This window comes from Rhinoraja longicauda, chromosome 17 (genome assembly GCF_053455715.1).
Source record: "Rhinoraja longicauda isolate Sanriku21f chromosome 17, sRhiLon1.1, whole genome shotgun sequence".
Taxonomy (NCBI): Eukaryota; Metazoa; Chordata; class Chondrichthyes; order Rajiformes; family Arhynchobatidae; genus Rhinoraja; species Rhinoraja longicauda.
Window position 1 is genome coordinate 39,688,027 of NC_135969.1, and position 23,738 is coordinate 39,711,764.

Genomic DNA, 23,738 nt, shown 5'->3' on the forward strand with positions numbered 1-23,738 from the left:
GGAGATTTGGGAAGGAGGAGGGGAAGGGAGGGACAGAGAAACTATCTAAAGTTCATATATAAAGTACATATATTTAGTTTGATGTATTATTGTCACGCGCACCCGAGGTGCAGTGAAATGTGTAAGAAGGAACTGCAGACGCTGGTTTAAACCGAAGATAGACGCGAAAAGCTGGAGTAACTCAGCGGGACAGGCGGCATCACTGGAGAGAAGGAACGTGTGACGTTTTCGGGGCGAGACCCTTCTTCAGTCTGCAGAAGGGTCTCGACCCGAAACGTCGGCCATTCCTTCTCTCCCGAGATGCTGCCTGTCCCGCTGAGGTACAGTGAAAAGCTGTTGCGTGCTATCCAGTCGTCGAAAAGGCTACAATCGAGCCGCCCACAGCGTACAGATACAGAGTAAAGGGAATAACGACTTGTGCAAGGTAAAGGATAGCGGAGTCAGGGGGTATGGGGAGAAGGCAGGAACGGGGTACTGATTGAGAATGATCAGCCATGATCACATTGAATGGCGGTGCTGGCTCAAAGGGCCGAATGGCCTCCTCCTACACCTATTGCCTATTGTCCATTGTCTAAAGTCCAGTAAAGTTCGAGAAGAGATAGTCTGAGGGTTTCCAATGAGGTGGATGGTAGGTCAGGACCACTCTCTAGTTGGTGATGGGATGGTTCAGTTGCCTGATAACAAACTGCATCTGGAGGGCAACTCACAAGTACACATCTTAACCAGACAGCGCCAGAACATGGTGGCTCTCACCGTGCTGGTCCCAGGAGGAACTGCTATCATCCTCTACAATCCACTCTTTTAATTCCAATTATAAATCTATCAGGATTTCAACATTATACTCTGGTATTTTTCCTGGTGTCCTGGTGAAAGACACAAAATGCCGGAGTACCTCAGCGGGTCAGGCAGCATCTTTATTTTATAGATTTAGTAATACAGCGCAGAAACAGGCCCTTCCGCCCACCGAGTCCACGCCGACCAAATTTGAGGAAGGATATTCTTGCTATTGAGGGCATGCAGCGTAGGTTTACTAGGTTAATTCCCGGAATGGCGGGACTGTCATAGAAACATAGAAACATAGAAAATAGGTGCAGGAGCAGGCCATTCGGCCCTTCGAGCCTGCACCGCCATTCAATATGATCATGGCTGATCATTCAGCTCAGTAGCCTGTACCTGCCTTCTCTCCATTATAGTCGTATGTTGAAAGACTGGAGCGACTAGGCTTATATACACTGGAATTTAGAAGGATGAGAGGGGATCTTATTGAAACATATACGGTTATTAAGGGTTTGGACACGTTAGAGGCAGGAAACATGTTCCCAATGTTGGGGGAGTCCAGAACCAGGGGCCACAGTCTTAGAATAAGGGATAGGCCATTTAGAATGGAGTTGAGGAAAAACCTTTTCAGTCAGAGAGTTGTGAATCTGTGGAATTCTCTGCCTCAGAAGGCAGTGGAGGCCAGTTCTCTGAATGCTTTCAAGAGAGCTAGATAGAGCTTTAAGGATAGCGGAGTCAGGGGGTATGGGGAGAAGGCAGGAACAGGGTACTGATTGAGAATGATCAGCCATGCTGGCTCGAGGGGCGGAATGGCCTCCTCCTGCACCTATTGTCTATTGTGATCCCCGCACACTAACACAACCCTACACACACGAGGGACAATTTACACTTACACCAAGCCAATTAACCTACAAACCTGAATGGCTTTGGAGCGTGGGAGGAAACCGAAGATCTCGGGGAAACCCACGGGGAGAACGTGCAAACTCCATACAGACAGCACCCGTAGTCAGGATCGAACCCGGGTCTCCAGCGTTGTAAGCACTGTAAGGCAGCAACTCTACCGCTGCGCCACCGTGCCTCCCTGCTGCTCATGAGCCAGCGCATTGCTTTTAGACCTAACAGACGCGGGTTTCCATCAGTAGTTACATGATGCCGTAATCCATGAGTGACGGGTTGGCCATTTAGCAGAACACAGCCACATCACATTTGAATATATGAATTTCCAAATGAGTAGCTCGTGTAATTTAAGGAATGGATTTATATGTAAGACGCATCCTGGCACTGTGGGATGTTTGAGGCTAGTCAGTGCACTAAATAACGTGCAGCAGTCTTTACTAATGTGATGTTTACTCTTTCTAAAAATGTTCATGGACTGATTCATTCCAACCTCACGGCTCATTACCATTAATATTATTTAGATGCCTTATTTATATGGGCAGTAAATAAAGGATGTCCTCCATGGCTACCTTGCTCACTGTTTCCTAGAGACATACAGTGTGGAAACCGGCCCTTCGGCCCAACTTGCCCACGCCGACCAACATGCCCCATCTACAGTAGTCCCACCTGCCTGCGTTTGGCCCATATCCCTCTAAACCTGTCTTATCCATGTATCTGTCTAAATGTTTCTTAAACGTTGCGATAGTCCCTGCCTCAACTACCTCCACCGGCAGTTCGTATCCACCACCCTTTGTGTAAAACAAATTTTCCCCTCAGGTTCTTATTAAATCTTTCCCCACCCCCTCAACTTAAACTTGTGTCCTCTGTTTCCCGATTCCCCTAATCTGGGGAAAGGACTCTGTGCGTCTACCCGATCTGTATCCTCTCATCATTTTGTACACCTCTATAAGATCATCCTCATCCTCCTGCGCTCCTACGCTGTCTGTACGGAGTTTGTACGTTCTGCCCGTGACCTGCGTGGGTTTTCCCCGGGTGCTCCGGTTTCCTCCCACACTCCAAAGAAGTAAAGGTTTGTAGGTTAATTGGCTTCAGTCAAATTGTAAATTGTCCCTAGTGTGTGTAGGATAGTGTTAGTGTGCGGGGATCGCTGGTCGGTGCGAACTCGGTGGGTCAAGGAGCCTGTATCTCTAAACTAAACTAAACTAAGCTATAGACAATAGACAATACACAATAGGTGCAGGAGGAGGCCATTCAGCCCTTCGAGCCAGCACCGCCATTCAATGTGATCATGGCTGATCACTCTCAATCAGTACCCCATTCCTGCCTTCTCCCCATACCCCCTCACTCCGCTATCCTTAAGAGCTCCATCCAGCTCTCTCTTGAAAGCATCCAACGAACTGGCCTCCACTGCCTTCTGAGGCAGAGAATTCCACACCTTCACCACTCTCTGACTGTAAAAGGAATTGCAATAGCCCCAAGCGTGTCAGGTGGGGATGAGGAAGTGGAATAACATAGAACGAGTGTGAACAGGTGATCGATGGTCGGTGTAGATTCAGTGGGCCAGAGGGCTTTTTTTTACCATGCTGTATCTCCAAATTAAACATAGAGGGAAACTTTGATCTATTGCAGTCTGAATTCACTGCACATACCTGCCTACTGATCCAGGCAGGCACGGTGGCGCAACGGTAGAGTTGCTGCCTTACAGCGCCAGAGACCCGGGTTCCATCCCAACTACGGGTGCTGTCTGTACGGAGTTCTCCCCGTGACCGCGTGGATTTTTCCCGAGATCTTCGGTTTCCTCCCACACTGTAAAGGTGTAGGTTTTGACCGAGTCTGAAGAAGGCCCCCAACCCAGATCGGTCCCAGAACATCGCTGTCCAGGAAGCAACTGCAGGTGCTGGTTTAAACCGAAGATAGACACAAAATGCTGGAGTAACTCAGCGGGTCAGGCAGCATCTCTGGAGAGAAGAGGTGACGTTTCAGGTTGAGCTATTACTACGCAGTAAGGCAAATATTAGACCAAGAGTACAAAGTAGCTGTAACAGTTGTGGTAATTTAACACAGCATTTACAACGCTGAATTTAATATCGCTCCAGCCGACAGCACAGGGAAATATTCAGCTTGCTTAGTCTAATGTTAAATAGCTTCGCCATCTGGTTTCTGCAATTTCCGTAATCTGGCCCACTCCATTTCTTACTCTAACGGCAGAAGACCAAGTCTGAGATGAAATCACTCCATTGGCACTAACGTTGGAAAATTGCAGTTCTGCCATGCTTCAGTTTGTCATAACGCTTCCTTTAATTAGGTGCTGGATCCAAGAACATCAAGAGCAGACTCCAATAGCTAAGCGCACAATCACTGGGACCTCTGGAGAGGGAGCGAGAGTGAGAGTGAATGGGTTTGAACCAAGCAACCAAGTGTGGGTGATTTGTAGCTTCAATGCCGGTGTTGTAAGCTGGCTGCACAGGGTGGCATGGTGTCGCAACGGCAGAGCTACTGCCTATACAACGCCAGCGACCCGGGTTCGATCCCGACTACAGGTGCTGCCTGTACGTTCCCCCCCGTGATCTGCGTGCGATTTCTCCGAGATCTTCCGTTTCCTCCCACGCTCCAAAAACGTGCAGGTTTGTAGGTTAATGGGCTTGGTATAAATGTAAAATTGTCCCTAGTGTGAGCAGGAGAGTGTTAATGTGCAGGGATCGCCGGTCGGTGCGGACTGGGTGGGCCGAAGGGCCTGTTTCCACGCTGCATCTACAAACATAAACATAAACAAGTTGGCCGCATGTAGTAGCAATGGTCCCCATCTGCATTTCCATTCATCTACAACATGGTTTGACTGGCCAAGAATGAAGGGCAAAGTCACCTCCATATTGGCTGAGATCCTGATGAATTTTATAAAGCACAGTAGTCGTCACGTGGCACAGTGTCGCAGCGGTAGAGTTGCTGCCTTAACGCGCCAAGGACCCCGGGTCGATCCTAACTAAGGGGGCTGCCTGTATGGAGTTTGCACCTTCTCCCCGTGACCGCGTGGGTTTCCTCCGGGCGCCCCAGTTTCCTCACACATCCCAAAGACGTGCAGGCTTGAGGGTTTATTGGCTTCTGTGAGTTGCCACTAGTGAACAGGATGAGTAGGTGGGATAACGTTGCACTGATGTGAATGCGTGATCGACGGTCGGCATGGGCTGCTGAATGGCCTGTTTCCACGCTGTATCTCTGAATGAAACTAATCTCCAAGCTTTCAAATCTGTATTTGAATCAGCGTTGGACAGACATGACGGAACACATTTAAAAGTTAAATGTCAAGGTTTCAAGGTCAGTTTATTGTCAAGTCAAGTCAATTTTATTTGTATAGCACATTTGAAAACAACCCACGTTGACCAAAGTGCTGTACATCTGATTAGGTTCCAATGGAAAAAAATTGTCACGTGCACCAATTAAGGTACAGTGAAATTCAAATTACCACACAGCCACACTAAAAAAAAAAGCAACAGCACCCAAAACTACATAAAAGTTAACATAAGCATCCACCACATCCACGTTCCTCACTGTGATGTAAGGCAATAAAGTCCAATCTGCTTCTTTTGTATTCTCTCGCGGTCGGGCTAGTGGAACCATCCGCAGTCGGGGCGATCGAAGCTCCCACAGCCGGTGGTCAGACCCCGTCGGGGCGGTCGAAGCCCCTGCGGCTTGGAGCTCCCGAACTCGGTCTCTAACCGGAGACCGCCAGCTCCGCAGGACACAGCATCTGGAGTTGGTGGTTGAATAAATTTGTTGCTAAATGTGCAATAGCAATTATAATTGGCATCTCGTTTGTAAGCTGTAAAAACTCACTCTCCTAGTTTAGTTTAGTTCAGAGATACAAGGCGGAAACAGGCCCTTCTGCCCACCGAGTCCTCGCCGGCCAGCGATCGCCCCGTACACTAGCACTACCCTGCACACCAGGGACGTTTTACAATTTACAGAGGCCAATTAACCTGCCAACCTGCACGTCTTTGAAATGTGGGAGGAAACTGGAGCTCCCAGAGAAAACTCACGCGGTCACGGGGAGAACATACAAACTCTGCACAGACAGCACCTGTAGTCAGGATCGAACCCAGCTCCTTGGTGCTGTAAGGCAACAACTCTACCAATGTGCCACCGACGCCCAAGTGCGTGGCCTATTCTGTTGAACCCCAGTTCCTTCCAAAACTCATGCACCTTCGCAAATATAATCATAGAACGGAGAACATGAACAGGCCCTTCGGCCCACAGTGCCTGTGTCTAGCAAAATGCAACGATAAACTAATCACCCGCACGTGATCTATACCCCTCCATTCCCTGAATATCCATGTGCCTATCCAAATGCCATTTAAACACTACTGTTGTATCTGCCTCTTCCGTCACCCTCAAGCAAAACCTGATTTTGAAAGTGTGAGTGTTTAGTTTAGTTTAGAGATACAGCGATCCCCGCACACTAACAATATCCTGCACACACTGGGGACAATTTACATTTGTACCGAGCCAATTAACCTACAAGCATGCACGTCTTTGGAGTGGGGGAGGAAACCGAAAATCTCGGAGAAAACCCACGCAGGTCACGGGGAGAACGTACAGACTCCGTAAGGACAGCGCCCGTAGTCGGGATCGAACCCGGGTCTCCGGCGCTGCGAGGCAACAACCGTGCACCACCGTGGCGCCCACGATGGGCGTGGTTTTATTTCTCCAACTTGCGAACGTTTGTCGGTTTAACGTGTGAATTTGACCCTGCGCTAGGTAACTATTATGGAACGCCGAAGCCTCCCAGCCAACCGCACAACAGGGAAGTGATCACGAGTGATGCCTTGCGAAGCCCTCACTCTGGCTCAAAGCCGACCCCCAAACGCAGCAAGTCGTACAATGATATGCAAAACGCTGGCGTAGAGCAACCAGAGAATGAAGATGATGAGGAAAACCCTGACATGAATAGCAGTTTTACAGGTAAACCGGCCGCGTACAGACCTTTCCATCTCCCCTGACTCTCAGTCTGGAGAAGGGTCTCCACCCGAACCCTTCGCCCGTTCCTTCTCTCCAGAGATGCTGCCTGTCCCGCTGAGTTACTCCAGCATTTTGTGTCTGTCTTCGGTTTAAACCAGCGTCTGCAGTTCCTTCCTTTGTCCACTACTGAACTTCCAGCTGCGTGTTTCCAACCTCCCTCCCACTCCTTCCCCCCATTTGGCTCCATCTGCATCTATCCTTCATCGTCCATCTTGGCTTTCAAGCGATCTTGTCAACAGGCCAAAAACCGAGCTTCTTCACAGCTTTGTTTCGGGCGGCACCGTGGTGCAACGGTAGAGTTGTTGCCTCACAGTGCCAGGGACCTGGGTTCCATCCTGACCTCAGGTGCTGCATGTGTGGAGTTTGCACGTTCTCCCCGTGACCACGTGGGTTTCCACCACCTGCTCCGGTGGAATCTTCCCACATCCCAAAGACGTGCGGGTTTGTAGGTTAATTTGTAGGGTTCGGTAACTTGTCCCTTGTGCGTAAGATACTAGCACGATGTTTAAGAAACATTTAGACGTGTAGATGGATGGGACAGGTTGAGAGGGATATTGGCCAAATGCAGGCAGGTGGGAATAATGTAGATGGAACATGTTGGTCGGTGCGGGCAAGTTGGGCCTGAGGGCCTGTTTCCACGCTGTATGACTCTAAAGTTTGACAAAAGTGCTAGAATAACCCAGCAGGTCAGGCAGCATCTCTGGAGAATATGGATAGGTGACATTTCAGTTTGAGTCATATAGTCATACAGCGTGGAAACAGGCCCTTCGGCCCAACTAGCTCGCACTGGCCACCGTGTTCTATCTACACTAGTCCCACCTGCCTGCATTTGGCCCATATCCCACCAAACCTATCTTATTCGTGTGACTGTCCAAACCTGTTTTTACACAAGGGGTGGTGGGTGTATGGTCCAAGCTAATGGAAGAGGTCATCGAGGCAGGTGCTATCATAGAATTTATTACGATACTCCCTGCCTTAACGACCTCTTCCGGCAGCTCGTTCCATACACCCACCACCCCTTGTGTAAAAAAAGCTGCCCCTCAGGTTCCTATTAAATCTTTTCCCCCTCACCATATACCTATGGCCTCTGGTCCTCGATTCCTGTACTCTGGGCAAGAGACTGTGCCGATCTATTCCTCCCAAGATTTTGTACACAAAAGGTTGAACACGTAAATCTTAACTCTGTCCGCTGATGATGCATATTCACTTTCGACTGCACGAGTTAAGTTTAGTTTACTGTTACGTGTACCGAGGTACAGTGAAAAGCTTTTGTTGCGTGTTGTCCAGTCAGCGGGTGCTTTTATTGTGTGATATTTTTTAATGTTGTGCTGATTGGGAAGGGTACAGAGGAGGTTTATGAGGATGTTGCCAGGACTAGAGGGTGTGAGCTACAGGGAGAGGTTGAGTAGGCTGGGTCTCTATTCCTTGGAGTGCAGGAGGATGAGGGGTGATCTTATAGAGGTGAAGAAAATCATGAGAGGAATAGATCGGGTAGATGCACAGAGTCTGTTGCCCAGAGTAGGTGAATCGAGGACCAGACGACATAGGTTTAAGGTGAAGGGGAAAGGATTTCATAGGAATCTGAGGGGTTACCTTTTCACACAGAGGGTGGTGGGTGTATGGAACGAGCTGCCAGAGGAGGTAGTTGAGGATGGGACTATCCTAACGTTTAAGAAACAGTTAGACAGGTACGTGGATAGGACGGGTTTGGAGGGATATGGGCCGAATGCGGGCATGTGGGACATGTTGGTCGGTGTGGGCAAGGGCCTGTCTCCACGCTGTACGACTCTGTGACTCTGCGTCTCTCTGACTGCTATTAGATTCTAGTGAACAAGACGAACACACCTTCCCCAAAGAAGCAGCACCTCTGTACAGCAACGTAACCAGTTCCAATAACCACAAGGCAGAGCTGCCGCAACAGCAAGTTGACCACGCGGACCACGCGGTCGATAACCTCGACCCTCTGCCCGACAACTTGGAGATGGCATTCACCGAAAACGGAGAAGTCTACTTTATAGAGTGAGTACTTTCCTCATTATGGGCGGCACGGTGGCGCAGCGGTAGAGTTGCTGCCTTACAGCGAATGCAGCGCCGGAGACTCAGGTTCGATCCTGACTACGGGCGCCGTCTGTACGGAGTTTGTACGTTCTCCCCATGACCTGCGTGGGTTTTCTCCGAGATCTTCGGTTTCCTCCCACACTCCAAAGACGCACAGGTATGTAGGTTAATTGGCTGGGTAAATGTAAAAATTGTCCCTAGTGTGTGTAGGATAGTGTTAATGTACGAGGATCGCTGGGTGGGCCGAAGGGCCTGTTTCCGTGTTGTATCTCTAAAAAAAAAAATTAAATTAAAAATTTAAAAAAAATTATTCCAACTTCTTTGTAACGTGTAAGCCATAAACCTGTAAAGAAACCTGTAAACCTAGTGGGTATAGGATAGTGTTGATCTGTGGGGATCACTGGTCGGCGTGGACCAAATGGGCCGAATTTCTTTTTAAATAAAAAATTGTGAAGTGTATTCATAGAGATTAAGGACTTCTTCACAAAAGCACACAAATGATGCTGGACTAACTCAACGTGACAGGCAGCATCTCAGGAGGAAAGGAATAGGTGACATTTCGGGTCGGGACCCTACTTAAGACCGAAACGTCACCCATTCCCTTTCTCCACAGATGCTGCCTGACCCGCTGAGTTACTCCAGCATTTTGTGCCTATCTTCGGTGTAAACCAGCATCTGCAGTTCCTTCCTACACCGTGCCTTCTTCCCCACTGTTCTTGTGGTGCTGCAATCAGGCGACCAGAACAGCAGGGCCCTCATCCTGACCATTAAACGAAGGGGGAACCGTGGTGGGGGGACTGCCGTGAGGGGGGGGAGAGAATGAAGGACCCAGCATGGGGGGACCATTGTGAGAGGGGTGGAGGGGAAGGGGGGAGAGAATGAAGGAGGATCCGGGGGGGGGGGGGAGACGGAAGAGCAATGGAGGACCTGGCAGGGGATACTTTGTAACTCTGTCCGCGCCCTTTATGGGCGACTCTTTACATACCTTGGATACGCAAAACAAAGAATCTCACTGTGACTTCATTTATTTATTCATTCATTCAAAAAGAGCTCCATGATCTCTCTCTTGTATCTGTCAATGGGATCACATCTCAGTCCAATAGACAATAGACAATAGGTGCAGGAATAGGCCATTCGGCCCTTCGAGCTAGCACCGCCATTCAGTGTGATCAGGGCTGATCATTCTCAATCAGTACCCCGTTCCTGCCTTCTCCCCATACCCCCTGACTCCGCTATCCTTAAGAGCTCTATCTAGCTCTCTCTTGAATAAAATAAAAGAGATCTATCTAGCTCTCTCTTGAATAAAATACAAAATTGTGAATTGTATTCATAGAGATTAAGTCAAGTCAAGTCAAGTCAATTTATTTGTATAGCACATTTAAAAACAACCCACGTTGACCAAAGTGCTGCACATCTGACTAGGAAAAAAAAAGAAACATACAGTGGCAGGCAGCCAGACACAACGGCGCGGCCATCTTGAACAAAATGTTAATTCAATCACCCACAGTCCAACAACAAAAGCATTAAATAAGCATTAAATTACAACCCCAAAAAAACCCCAAAAACACAGTCCAACAATAAAAGCACTAAACAGGCACCCAAATTACCCAACCCCAAAACCCCCAAAACACAGTCCAACAATAAAAGCATCAAACAGGCACTCAAACCACACAACCCCAAAAACACACAAAAAAGAAACATCCATCAAAGAAACATCCATCCCAGTGAGTCTCCTCCTCCAGTCCTCTCTCTCCTCACTGTGATGGAAGGCCACAATCTCTTTCCCTTCTCCTGCTGTCCTCGCCCGCGGTCAGGTTGTTGTGGTTGCAGGCCGCACCGGACGGTCCACAGCGGGCCAAGCCCAAGGCGCGTCGCGTCGCAGCCGCTCCCGCAGCCTCCGAAGACGGCCGGCTCCGCCGATGATAAGTCCGATCCGGGGCGGGCGAACACGCTGCTGCTGCCGCTGTTGCTGCACGCCGGGGCGGTCGTGGCTCCCGACATTGAAGCCCCCGCCCAGCAGAGAAATATCCCGCGGCATATCTTAGGCCGCGCCGGACGGTGAAATGTCCGCGACCCAAGCCCCGCGATCCGGGGCGGGCGAACCCGCTGCCGCTGCCGGAGCTCCCGATGTCGGCATCCACGCGGCCCGAGCCTAAGGCGAGTCGCAGCCGCTCCCGCAGCCTCCGAAAACGGCCGGCTCCGGTGGTGGTAAGTCCGATCCGCGGGCTCTGCGAACCAGAGCCCTGGAGGCCGACAGCTCCAGGAGTTGGGCCGATGGTAGGCCGCAGCTGGAACGGAGACACGGCCCAGAAAACAAAGGTCGGGTCTCCGTTCGGAAGGGACACATATTTACAATGTTACAGTTTCCCCCTCCCCCCCCACATACACACATAGTACACAAACACAAAAACACCACATCACAACTACAATTAAGACCAAAAAAAAACCAACAAAAACACAAAGACAAATGGACCGCAGGTGAGCAGCAGCTGCTAGGGCAGTGCCGCCATTAAGGACTTCTTCACAATACACTCTAATGTTGTTGAGGGTTTGGCTGGAGAAGGTGTTAGAGGATAGACTGAGATCCTGGAGAGTTTAGTTTAGTTTAGAGATCCAGCATGGAAACAGGCCCTTCGGCCCATCGAGTCCACGCCGACCATCGATCACCCAGTCACACTAGTTCCACGTTATTCCACTTTCTCATGTACTCCCTGCGCATTAGAGGTATGTTTTTTTTTTTAAAGAGGCCAATTAGCTTGACTTTAAAAATACGCCAGGGAAACAGGCCTTTTGGCCCATCGAGTCCACGCCACCTGTCCACACTCATTCTACGCTTATCCCACTTTCTCACTCGCTCCCCACACACCAGGGGCAATTTAGGTACAAACCCAACACACCTTTGGGCATGGGGGGGGGGAACCGGAGCATAGAAACATAGAAAATAGGTGCAGGAGTAGGCCATTCGGCCCTTCGAGCCTGCACCACCATTCAATATGATCATGGCTGATCATCCAACTCAATATCCCGTACCTGCCTTCTCTCCATACCCCCTGATTCCTTTAGCCACAAGGGCCACATCTAACTCCCTCTTAAATATAGCCAATGAACTGGCCTCAACTACCTTCTGTGGCAGAGAATTCCACAGATTCACCACTCTCTGTGTGAAAAAAAACTTTCTCATCTCGGTCCTAAAAGACTACCCCCTTATCCTTAAACAGTGACCCCTTGTTCTGGACTTCCCCAACATCGGGAACAATCTTCCTGCATCTAGCCTGTCCAACCCCTTAAGCACCCGGAGGAAACCCACACAGTCACAGGGAGAAGTTGCAAACTCCACACAGACAGCACCCGAAGGTCAGAATCGAACCCGGGTCCCTGGCGCTGTGAGTCAACACATCTACCAGCTGTGCCACTGACCTGCCCCTTCAGACGTTTGAATCCAAGATTAAATCTTGATCTAATCTTACACAAAATGCTGGAGTAACTCAGCGGGACAGGCAGCATCTCTGGAGAGAAGGAACGGGTGACGTTTCAGGTCGAGACCCTTCTTCAGACTCGTAAATCGTAAATCTTGAGCATTTTTTATTCTTAAATCTTGAGCGTTTGGACTGGGGTCGTTATTGGACTGGGAGCATGGCGCCAAGTACCGATGAATGGAGAGTGAATGGAGATGGAAAATAAAAGTGTCTCAATTGTCAATTCATATTGAGAGGTTGGCAACGGATCACATCCCCACACTTTGTTAATTGTTTGGGCATTGGGCATCTATTCATTTTTCATCAATATCGTTCTGCTTAATTTGGAATTTTTTCTCAGTCTCCCACTGTTCCAGAGTCATTATAATTCTTGTACATTCACACTTCATGTTCAATTCATGTGGAGCTGAGAGCGTTTCGCTCAGTCTCGCTCGGCTCCTTGGCTCCGTGCTCAGGATCTGGCTTCCCGGAAAATGGGTTCGACATGTTCATGCAGAGGCTTCAACATGTCGGCGCAGCGGTAGAGTCGCTGGCTCACGGCGCCGGAGACCCGGGTTCGATCCCGACTACGGGCGCTGACTGCGTCGTGTTTGTACCTTCTCCCCGTGACCCCCGTGGGTTTTCTGCGGGTGCTCCGGTTTCCTCCCACATTCAAAAGGAGTACAGGTTTGTAGGTCTGTAAATTGTCTGTAATGTGTAGGATAGTGCTATTGTACGGGGTGATCGCTGGTCAGCATGGACTCGGTGGGTCGAAGGGCCTGTTTCCCCACTGATTCTCTAAAAATATTTTAATCTTAAGGGACTCTGCCACACTGCCCAGTAGGGTTGCCAACTGTCCCGTATTAGCCGGGACATCCCGTATATTGGGCTAAATTGGTTTGTCCCACACAGGGATGCCCTTGTCCCATATTAGGCCCGGGAGGCACTGTAGGCCCGGACACTGTAGGCCCGGACATTGTGGGCCCAGGGGGCCGCTGTAGGCCCGGACAGTGTAGGCTAACAGAGTGTGTTCGGGGAGCGGGGCTGAGTGTGTTCGCCGAACGGAGGTTGCGTAGCAACCCGCCTCCCGGCCCAGGCGGCCGCCATTGGTGGAGCGGGAGCACGTGGCCGCTGACTTGGGTGAGATCACGTGGGGCGCGGGACGGTGACGTCACCTTTTGTCCCTTATTTGGGAGAGAGAAAGTTGGCAACCCTAGTGCCCAGTAAGAGGTCAACAAGAGTGAACCTTTTACACTGAAACATTAAACAAAGGCTCTTTTGGATAGAAAATAAAATATGCCTTACACTGTTCAACAAAGTAGTGCATTTTCCAACATAATCAATCAATAGACAATAGGCAATAGGTGCAGGAGGAGGCCATTCGGCCCTTCGAGCCAGCACCGCCATTCGATGTGATCATGGCTGATCATTCTCAATCAGTACCCCGTTCCTGCCTTCTCCCCATACCCCCTGACTCCGCTATCCTTAAGAGTTCTATCTAGCTCTCTCTTGAATGCATTCAGAGAATTGGCCTCCACTGCCTTCTGAGGCAGAGAATTCCACAGATTCACAACTCTCTGACTGAAAAAGTTTTTCCTCATCTCTGTTCTAAATGGCCTACCCCTTATTCTTAAACTGTGGCCCCTTGTTCTGGACTGCCCCCAACATTGGGAAAATGTTTCCTGCCTCTAACGTGTCCAACCCTTTAATAATCTTATACGTTTCGATAAGATCCCCAGATAAGATGATATAGCCCTAAGAGCTATATCCAACTCTCCCTTGAATTCATCTTGAAACTTGTGTTAGTGGCGCGGCAATCATCAAATCACAGAGTATTGCAGCATGGTAACATGCCAGGTGTATTAACCCATGGGGGGAATAGATATGCACAGATTATTTTACCAATGTTAGTTTTCATTTCAAGGGTTAGCAATTCAGTTTGTGCTCTAATCTACTGCATGTGCTGAAATCTTTATTTAGTTTAGTTTAGAGATACAGCGCGGAAACAGGCCCTTCGGCCCACCCAGTCCATGCCGACCAGCGATCCCCGCACATTAACACCAACCTACACACACTAGGGACAATGTACAATTTTACCGAAGCCAACTAACCTACAAACCTGTACGTCTTTGGAGTGTGGGAGGAAACCGAAGCACCCGGAGAAAACCCACCCAGGTCTGGGGGGGAACGTACAAACTCCGTACAGACAGCACCCGAGGTCGGGATCAAAAACCCGGGTCTCCGGGGATGTAAGGCAGCAACTCTGCCGCCCCTATTTTATTTTATTCTGTGAAGGCAAAAAAAAAATATTTTAAAGAAATGTGCTTTCAACTTTTGGTTTTGCTGTCCTGGTGAGATTTCTTCAAAGTCATCGGCAGCTGTCAGCCCTCTGTTACCCAGGGGCTCACGATCTCATTGAGCTGCATTCTGACAGAAGCAAAAAGTGCATTGATGCCCATTGCCAGCCGTCTTTGAAGTGAGCACTCAGTCTTGCAGCTGACCAAAAACACAACCAATTATATCTTCTGTGAAGATTTACTCCTCTCCTTTCTGTTTTTTTTGGCGCTGTTCTCTCTTGCAACTGGCTTTTTGAAAAGAATAACTTAGAAACTTAGAAAATAGGTGCAGGAGGAGGCCATTCGGCCCTTCGAACCAGCACCACCATTCAATATAATCATGGCTGATCATCCACAATCGGATTGAATCGAATAGGTTTATTGGCCAAGTATGTACACATACAAGGAATGCTCCGCTCGCAAGTAACAACACGGACATACAGTAAACAATTAACAACAAAGCTTAAAACATTAAAACATTAGGAATACAACATTATAGTTTAAACATGTGAATGAAATAAACCAGAGCAAAAGGAGGCCACGGATATTTGGTTATCAGTACCCCGTTCCTGCTTACTCTCCACATCCCTTGATTCCATTAGCCCTAAGAGCTATATCCAACTCTCCCTTGAATTCATCTTGAAACTTGTGTTAGTGGCGCGGCTGTTAGAGCCGCTGCCTCGCGGCGCCTGAGATCTTGGGTGCTGCCTGTGTGGAGTTTGCAGGTGGTAGATGGAGTGGCAAAGAAGGCACACGGTAAACTTCCTCTGGACCCTCTTCAGACCCAGTGCATCCTTCCTCAGATATGGGGCCCATATTTTGCTCTCAGTACTCCAAATGCAGCCTGACCAGAGCCTCATAGAGCCTCAGCATCACATCCCTATTTTTGTATACCAGTCCTCTTGATATAAATGTGACTTCAATGCTGTGATTTTTTTCTTTTTAAATAGTTTGTTAGTGCATCACCAGCAGCATTTTAAATGTCTTCCTTCTCTGAAGATCAGTGTTAAAGATGTCAGTGTCATTGAAGTAGCTATATTAAAAGTTTCTAATGTTCAGTTGCTGTTTTAGAATTAATTAATTGTATGATCAGAATTTCTGCTAAGGAGCCAGCAACTAAACATTTATCTACCCCATCCAGCTGTTTAAACAAAATCTTGAATCATTTTGCCTTTTGCAGCCCATAATTGCATTATGAAACACCATTGTGCTCGTCATTTAGTTTAAAAGATCAGTGAAATTTGGCTTTAGTTTAGTTTAGAGATACAGCGCGGAAACAGGCCCTTCGGCCCACCGAATCCACAACGACCAGCGATCCCCGCACTTTAGACAATAGACAATAGGTGCAGGAGTAGCCCATTCAGCCCTTCGAGCCAGCACCGCCATTCAATGTGATCATGGCTGATCATTCTCAATCAGTACCCCGTCCCTGCCTTCTCCCCATACCCCCTGACTCCGCTATCCTTAAGAGCTCTATCTAGCTCTCTCTTGAACACTACCCTACACACACACAAGGGGCAATTTACACTTATACCAAAGCCAATTAACCTACAAACCTGTACGTCTTTGGAGTTTGGGAGGAAACCGAAGATCTCAGTAGGAAACCCCCATCGCAGGTCACGGGATGAACGTACAAACACCATACAGACAGCACCCCTAGTCAGGATGGAACCTGGGTCTCCGGCGCTGCAAAGCCACCGTGCCGCCCCGAGTATGTTTTGAAAGATAATTTGTTTTTGAAGTAAGATTCCGTGTTGCATCAATAAGTAGGAACAAAGGGCCCCGTTCCAAGCTGTATCTCCAAACTAACACTTATGTCCTCCACAGGTTCACTGGTGTGTAAACATATCTGGTCACCTTTTAGGACCAAGGGAGATGTTTTAACATGTGCAGGAAGGAATTGCAGATGCTGGTTTACACCGAAGGTAGACACAAAGTGCTGGATTAACTCAGCGGCTCAGGCAGTATCTCTGGAGTAAAAGTGCTGAGTTTACACTTGGCAGCAGGAAGGATATGGAGGCTTTGGAGAGGGTGCAGAAAGGTTTTACCAGAATGCTGCCTGGATTAGACGATATATTAGATAAAAGGAAAGTGTGCAGGAAGGAACTGCAGATGCAGGATTAAACCGAAGATGGACACAAAGTGCTGGAGTAACTCAGCGGGACAGGCAGCATCTCTGGAGAGAAGGAATGGGTGCCGTTTCGGGTCGAGACCCTACTTGGGCAAACTTGGGTCGGTTTCTGTGGCGTGTCGGGCGTTGAGAATAGACGTTTCAAAGAGACGTTTCAAACCATGAGAGGCAAAGATAGGGTAGACAGTCACAATTTGTTTCCCAGGGTGAAAATGGCAAAGGCAAGAAGGGAGAACTTTAAGGTGAGAGGGGCAAAGTTTAAAAGAGATGCATGGGGCCGGCCTTTTTACACAGAGGGTGGTGGGTGCCCGGAATGCATTGGTGGTGGAGGCAATAGACAATAGACAATAGACAATAGGTGCAGGAGTAGGCCATTCAGCCCTTCGAGCCAGCACCGCCATTCAATGCGATCATGGCTGATCACTCTCAATCAGTACCCCGTTCCTGCCTTCTCCCCATACCCCCTCACTCCGCTATCCTTAAGAGCTCTATCCAGCTCTCTCTTGAAAGCATCCAACGAACTGGCCTCCACTGCCTTCTGAGGCAGAGAATTCCACACCTTCACCACTCTCTGACTGAAAAAGTTCTTCCTCATCTCCGTTCTAAATAGCCTACCCCTTATTCTTAAACTGTGGCCCCTTGTTCTGGACTCCCCCAACATTGGGAACATGTTTCCTGCCTCTAATGTGTCCAATCCCCTAATTATCTTATATGTTTCATTAAGATCCCCCCTTATCCTTCTAAATTCCAGTGTATACAAGCCCAATCGCTCCAGCCTTTCAACATACGACAGTCCCGCCATTCCAGGAATTAACCTAGTGAACCTACGCTGCACGCCCTCCATAGCAAGAATATCCTTCCTCAAATTTGGAGACCAAAACTGCACACAGTACTCCAGGTGCGGTCTCACCAGGGCCCGGTACAACTGTAGAAGGACCTCTTTGCTCCTATACTCAACTCCTCTTGTTATGAAGGCCAACATTCCATTGGCTTTCTTCACTGCCTGCTGTACCTGCATGCTTCCTTTCATTGACTGATGCACTAGGACACCCAGATCTCGTTGAACTCCTCCTCCTCCTAACTTGACACCATTCAGATAATAATCTGCCTTTCTATTCTTACTTCCAAAGTGAATAACCTCACACTTATCTACATTAAACTGCATCTGCCATGTATCCGCCCACTCACACAAGGCAGACAAGACAGTGGCATTTAAGAGACTTTCAGATATGCAGGGAATCTTGTGATATGCAATATGTGCAGGTCGATAAGGAAAGGTCTTGGTGTCAAGTTCGGCACAGACATTGTGGGCCGAAGGGCCTGTTCTTGAGTACAAAGGAACTGCAGATGCTGGTTTCTACCAAAGATAGACACAAAGTGCTGGAGTAACTCGGCGGGCCAGGCAGCATCTCTGGAGAACAAGGGTGGGTGACATTTTGGGTCAGGACCCTTCTTCAGGCCTGTTCTTGTGCTGTCCTGACATTGTGGGCCTAAGGGTCTATTCCTGCGCTGTACTGTTCTATGTAACTCGATCCGAGAAGACAGGTTGTGAATATGCTGTGTGCCAGAAGGAACTGCAGATGCTGGTTGACACAGAAAATAAACACAGAATGCTGGAGTAACTCAGCGGGACAGGCAGCATCTCTGGAGCGAAGGAATAGGTGATGTTTAGGGTCGAGACCCTTCTTCAGAAACGTCACCCATTCCCTCTCCCCAGAGATGCTGCCTGTCCCGCTGAGTTGATCCAGCGTTTTGTGTGAATATGCAACATTAACAATAGGACAACATTCATTACCTTTATCCTGGCCGATGTAGAGTATTAATTGTTAAAATACGTTCTTCCACAGCCATAATACGAAGACCACATCATGGCTTGATCCAAGGTGCCTGAACAAGCAGCCAAAGCCACTGGAGGAATGTGAAGATGACGGTAAGAGGCAAACGTACTGATTCGTGCCGCTTGGAAATAATTCACGCTTTTCTTCGCAAGGGTTTGATGCTCAAAATGTATTTGCTGCCAGACACGCTCTTAAATGCATGCTGGCGCAGCGGTAGAGTTGCTGCCGTACACCGCCAGAGATCCGGGATCAATCCTGACCACGGGTGCTGTCTGTTCAGAGTTTGCACCTTCTCCCCGTGACCGCGTGGGTTCTCTCCGGGTGCTCCGGTTTCCTCCCACACTCTAAAGACGTGCTGATTTGTAGTTTAATTGGCTTTGGTAAAATTGTAAATGGCGGCACGGTGGTGCAGCGGTAGAGTTGCTGCCTTACATCGAATGCAGCACCGGAGACTCAGGTTCGATCCCGACTACGGGCGCCGTCTGTACGGAGTTTGTACGTCCTCCCCGTGACCTGCGTGGGTTTATCCGAGATCTTCGGTTTCCTCCCACACTCCAAAGACGTACAGGTATGTAGGTTAATTGACTGGGTAAATGTTAAAAAAAAAATTGTCCCTGGTGTGTGTAGGATAGTGTTAATGTGCGGGGATCGCTGGGCGGCGCGGACTCGGTTGGTCCGAAGGGCCTGTTTCCGCACTGTATCTCTAAATCTAAAAAAAATCTAAAAATCTAAATCTAAATTGTCCCTAGTGTGTGTAGGATAGTGCTAGTGTACGGGGTGATCGCTGGTCGGCGCCCACTCGGTGGGCCGAAGGGCCTGTTTTCACTCTATGTCTAAAGTCTAAATGCTTTATTTTTGAAACTGCATTAATAGCTGTTCAAAAACATCAATAACTTCACTGAATGTATAAGATTATTAAGGGGTTGGACACGTTAGAGGCAGGAAACATGTTCCCAATGTTGGGGGAGTCCAGAACAAGGGGCCACAGTTTAAGAATATGGGGTAGGCCATTTAGAACGGAGATGAGGAAAAACTTTTGCAGTCAGAGAGTTGTGAATCTGTGGAATTCTCTGCCTCAGAAGGCAGTGGAAGCCAATTCTCTGAATGCATTCAAGAGAGAGCTGGATAGAGCTCTTAAGGATAGCGGAGTCAGGGGGTATGGGGAGAGGGCAGAAACGGGGTACTGATTGAGAATGATCAGCCATGATCACATTGAATGGCGGTGCTGGCTCGAAGGGCCGAATGGCCTTCTCCTGCACCTATTGTCTATTGTCTATTGAAATTCTGAAAGTCAACGTAGATGACAGATTCAGGGACAAGGCTGATGGCCGCCTGCAGTTTTAATGATCTTACAGTTCATGAGGATTGTTTGCGATGTTTATTTATTTATGGTCGGTAATAAAGATTTTTGGTGTTGTCGAATACTTCACCGGTTAATGTCCTGTGAAAGTAGAAACAGAAAATTTCCACTCACACAGCATCTTTAATGGAGCAAAGGAGTGACTGGGCATTTCACATGGCTGCGATCAAACAAGTATTGATGCCAAAGATAGGCACAAAATGCTGGATTAACTCAACGGGCGGGACAGGCAGCATCTCTGGAGAGAAGGGGAATGGGTGATGTTTCGGGTCGAGCCCGAAGAAGGGTCTCGCCCCAAAAGGTCGCCCATTCCTTTTCTCCTGAGATGCTGCCTGTCCCGCTGAGTTACTCCAGCACTTTGTGTCTATCTTTGGTGTAAACTAACATCTGCATTTCCTTCCTGAAAATATTAATGACACAAAGCACTGCAGATACTGGAATCCTGCGTGGGACTCAAAGTGCTGGAGCAACTCAGCGGGTCGGGCAGCGTCTCTGAGGGACGTTGCGAGGTTTTCTCTCCTCCCCACTGCGCACGGTCAAAGGGAGGACTGTGTCCATAAGGAAGAGACCAGGCAAACACTGTTCCCACACAACTAGGTTATGGTCAAACGGTATTGGGATATGATCCTGCGGTTACAGAATAGGGCGGCACGGTGGCACAGCGGTAGAATGGCTGCCTCACAGCGCCAGAGACCCGGGTTCCATCCTGACTACGGGTTCTGTCTGTACGGAGTTTGCACATTCTCCCCGTGACCGCGTGGGTTTTCTCTGGGAGCTCCGGTTTCCTCCCACACTCCAAAAGACGTACAGTTTTGTTGTTTAATTGGCTTCAGTAAATTGTAAATTTATGCCCAGTGTACCTAGGATGGTACTAGTGTCCGATCTGGTCGCTGGTCGGGTCGGACCCGGTGGGCCGAAGGGCCTGTTTCAGCACTGTATCTCCAAAGTCTAAAGGAAAGTAAAATGCAGGCAGGTCGAGAAAGATGATGAACGTTCGGTTATCTTTATCACAGTCGCACAATGTCGTTTGTGAGTTTGATCAGATGTGTTTTGGAAATGTAATGATGAGACAGAACCTTGTTTGGAAGATTAATGCAATGCTTCTTACTAAGGTGGCCATAAACCTGCTTTTACGAGCGCTGTGAATCAGAAAGAAAGGTTGAAAAATAATTAGAAATAATGTGATATAAATATTTTGAAAATGTCCATGATCAAATTAACACAAATAATTTGATAATTTTAGCAGTTTATGGTAACACTTTGATTTGGTGACCCTAGAAATCTCTATCTCTGGTTGAAAGAATAACCCTTGTTTAAATGTCATCTTTTGAACTTTAAATAAATGAAATAGCTTTATAACTTTCGAGCATGAAGTAGATTTTATATTTTTATTTTCTCGACTGGGCTTCCTTTCATGGGATACCTTTCTTGGACTTTGCCTTTGGTATTCATTTATATTTACCTCTTTACCTGGCCTCCATTACTCTGTCCATCCAGAGAACTTTACAAGCAAAACAACATTTGAGGAAAATTAACAATGTTTCAAAAACAAGTAACAGCCACTACATGGCCTAAAGTATTAAAAATGTTATGGAAAAAGCAAAGATACCATTAATACTGAAACATTAGAAGAAATAGCATTGAAAGGGGCGGCACGTTGGCGCAGCGGTAGAGCTGCTGCCTCACGGCGCCAGAGACCCGGGTTCGATCCTGACCACGGGCGCTGTCTGTACGGAGTTTGTACGTTCTCCCCGTGACCTGTGTGGGTTTTCTCCGGGTGCACCGGTTTCCTCCCGCACTCCAAAGACGTACAGGTTTGTAGGTAAATTGGCTCGGTATAAATGTAAAAAATTGTCCCCGGCGTGTGTAGGATAGTGTTAGTGTGCGGGGATTGCTGGTCGGCGCGGACTCGGTGGGCCGAAGGGCCTGTTTCCGCGTTGTATCTCCTAACTAAACTAAACAGTAAAGCCCATTTACTGTTTGAACTTCCCTGCAGATATGACTCATGTTGCCTCTATGAGTACTATTTCTCTCTATACTGAACAGCAGTTCACCAGGCCATTTGGGAAGGCAAGATGAAATGGAGGCAGTAACTTTAATGGTGTGGAAGATCTGTCGTTTTCAAATCATATATATACAGCCGGAAACAGGCCTTTTCGGCCCTCCAAGTCCGCGCCGCCCAGCGATCCCCGTACACTAACACTATCCTACACCCACTAGGGACAATTTTTACATTTACCCAGCCAATTAACCTACATACCTGTACGTCTTTGGAGTGTGGGAGGAAACCGAAGATCTCAGAGAAAACCCACGCAGGTCACGGGGAGAACGTACACACTCCTTACAGTACAGCACCCGTAGTCAGGATCGAATCTGAGTCTCCGGCGCTGCATTCGCTGTAAAGCAGCAACTCTACCGCTGCGCTACCGTGCCGCAATGCTTTGTGTTGCACGCTTTCTCCTAAAGTAACCGGTTGGGCGATGCTACTGCCACTCGGAGTTGGGTCTCTGGTTGTTGCTATAACTTTTAATTTAAGCTAAATTATTTTCTGTTGCTTTCTTCTGCCCTTTGCTTGGTGCACTTGCCTTGGAGAAGAAGGGGTACACACTGAAGAACTGGACAGTGAAATAGGTAATTCATTACGGAGCATGGCATGGCATGCAGTGACTCATGTTTTACTATATAGTCGCGCTTTAATCCCGGTGTTTTATTTATTATTGTGATGAAAAAGGTTCCACGTTCTTAGTTGTGTATTTAATCTAATGATTCCATGATACTCTGTTCTCACATGTGAACCTAGTAGGGTTGCCAACTGTCCCATATTCCCGTAGATTGGGCTAAATTGGTTTGCCCCGTGCGGGACCGCCCTTGTCCTGTAGTAGGCCTGGGGGGGGGCGCTGTAGGCCCGGACACTGTTGGCCCAGACACTGTAGGCCCGGAGGCCGCTGTAGGCACGGACAGTGTGGGCCCAGACAGTGTAAGCCCGGACACTGTGGGCCCGGACAGTGTGGGCCCGAACACTGTGGGCCCGGACACTGTGGGCCTGGACAGTGTGGGCCCGAACACTGTGGGCCCGAACACTGTGGGCCCGAACACTGTGGGCCCGGACACTGTGGGCCCGGACACTGTGGGCCCGGACAGTGTGGGCCCGAACACTGTGGGCCCGAACACTGTGGGCCCGAACACTGTGGGCCCGGACACTGTGGGCCCGAAACACTGTAGGCCCGGGCGCCGCCTAACGGAGGTTGCGTAGCAACACGCCTCCCGACCCGAGCGGCCGCCATTGGTGGAGTGGGAGCACGTGGCCGCTGGCTGGGTGAGGTCACGTGGGGCGCGCGGCGGTGACGTCACCTTTTGTCCATCATTTGGGAGTGAGAAAGTTGGCAACCCTCGTACCTAGGTACAGTGAAATGTTTTGTTTTGCAGACAACCCGGTCAAATCATGTAGCAGACCTCACCTAGGCATTACATACGTGTTGTCATGTTTCTGGTGCCGATAAAGTTACGAAGCTCTCTGACAGACCCCCCTCTCTCTCTCTGACCGCCCCCCCTCTCTGACCACCCCCCTCTCTCTCTGACCGCCCCCTCTCTCTGACATCCCCCCCTCTCTCTCTGAACACCCCCTCACTCTCTGACCGCCCCCCTCTCTGACCACCCCCCTCTCTCTCTGACCGCCCCCTCTCTCTGACATCCCCCCCTCTCTCTCTGAACACCCCCTCACTCTCTGACCGCCCCCCTCTCTGACCACCCCCCTCTCTCTCTCTGACCGCCCCCCACTCTCTCTGACCGCCCCTCCACCTCTCTCTGACCGCCCCCCCATTCTCTGACGCCCCCCCGACGTGCGTGTGTGTGCGTGGACATGTGCGTACGTGC

At 49.0% G+C, this 23,738-nt stretch overlaps 1 protein-coding gene across 10 annotated transcripts in view; it reads left to right on the forward strand.

The window, feature by feature from the left end:
* Positions 1-23,738, forward strand: part of magi1b (membrane associated guanylate kinase, WW and PDZ domain containing 1b) — a 369,840-nt gene that overhangs the window by 255,639 nt on the left and 90,463 nt on the right. For 7 of the 10 annotated variants that reach the window (XM_078414550.1, XM_078414547.1, XM_078414545.1 and 4 more), the window contains exons 4-7: positions 6,427-6,630; positions 8,508-8,706; positions 18,515-18,597; positions 22,461-22,496. In XM_078414550.1, coding sequence (XP_078270676.1) covers positions 6,427-6,630; positions 8,508-8,706; positions 18,515-18,597; positions 22,461-22,496 — 522 coding nt within the window. The remainder of the gene's footprint in view (positions 1-6,426; positions 6,631-8,507; positions 8,707-18,514; positions 18,598-22,460; positions 22,497-23,738) is intronic. The other 3 variants (XM_078414549.1, XM_078414544.1, XM_078414541.1) reach the window with 2 other exon arrangements.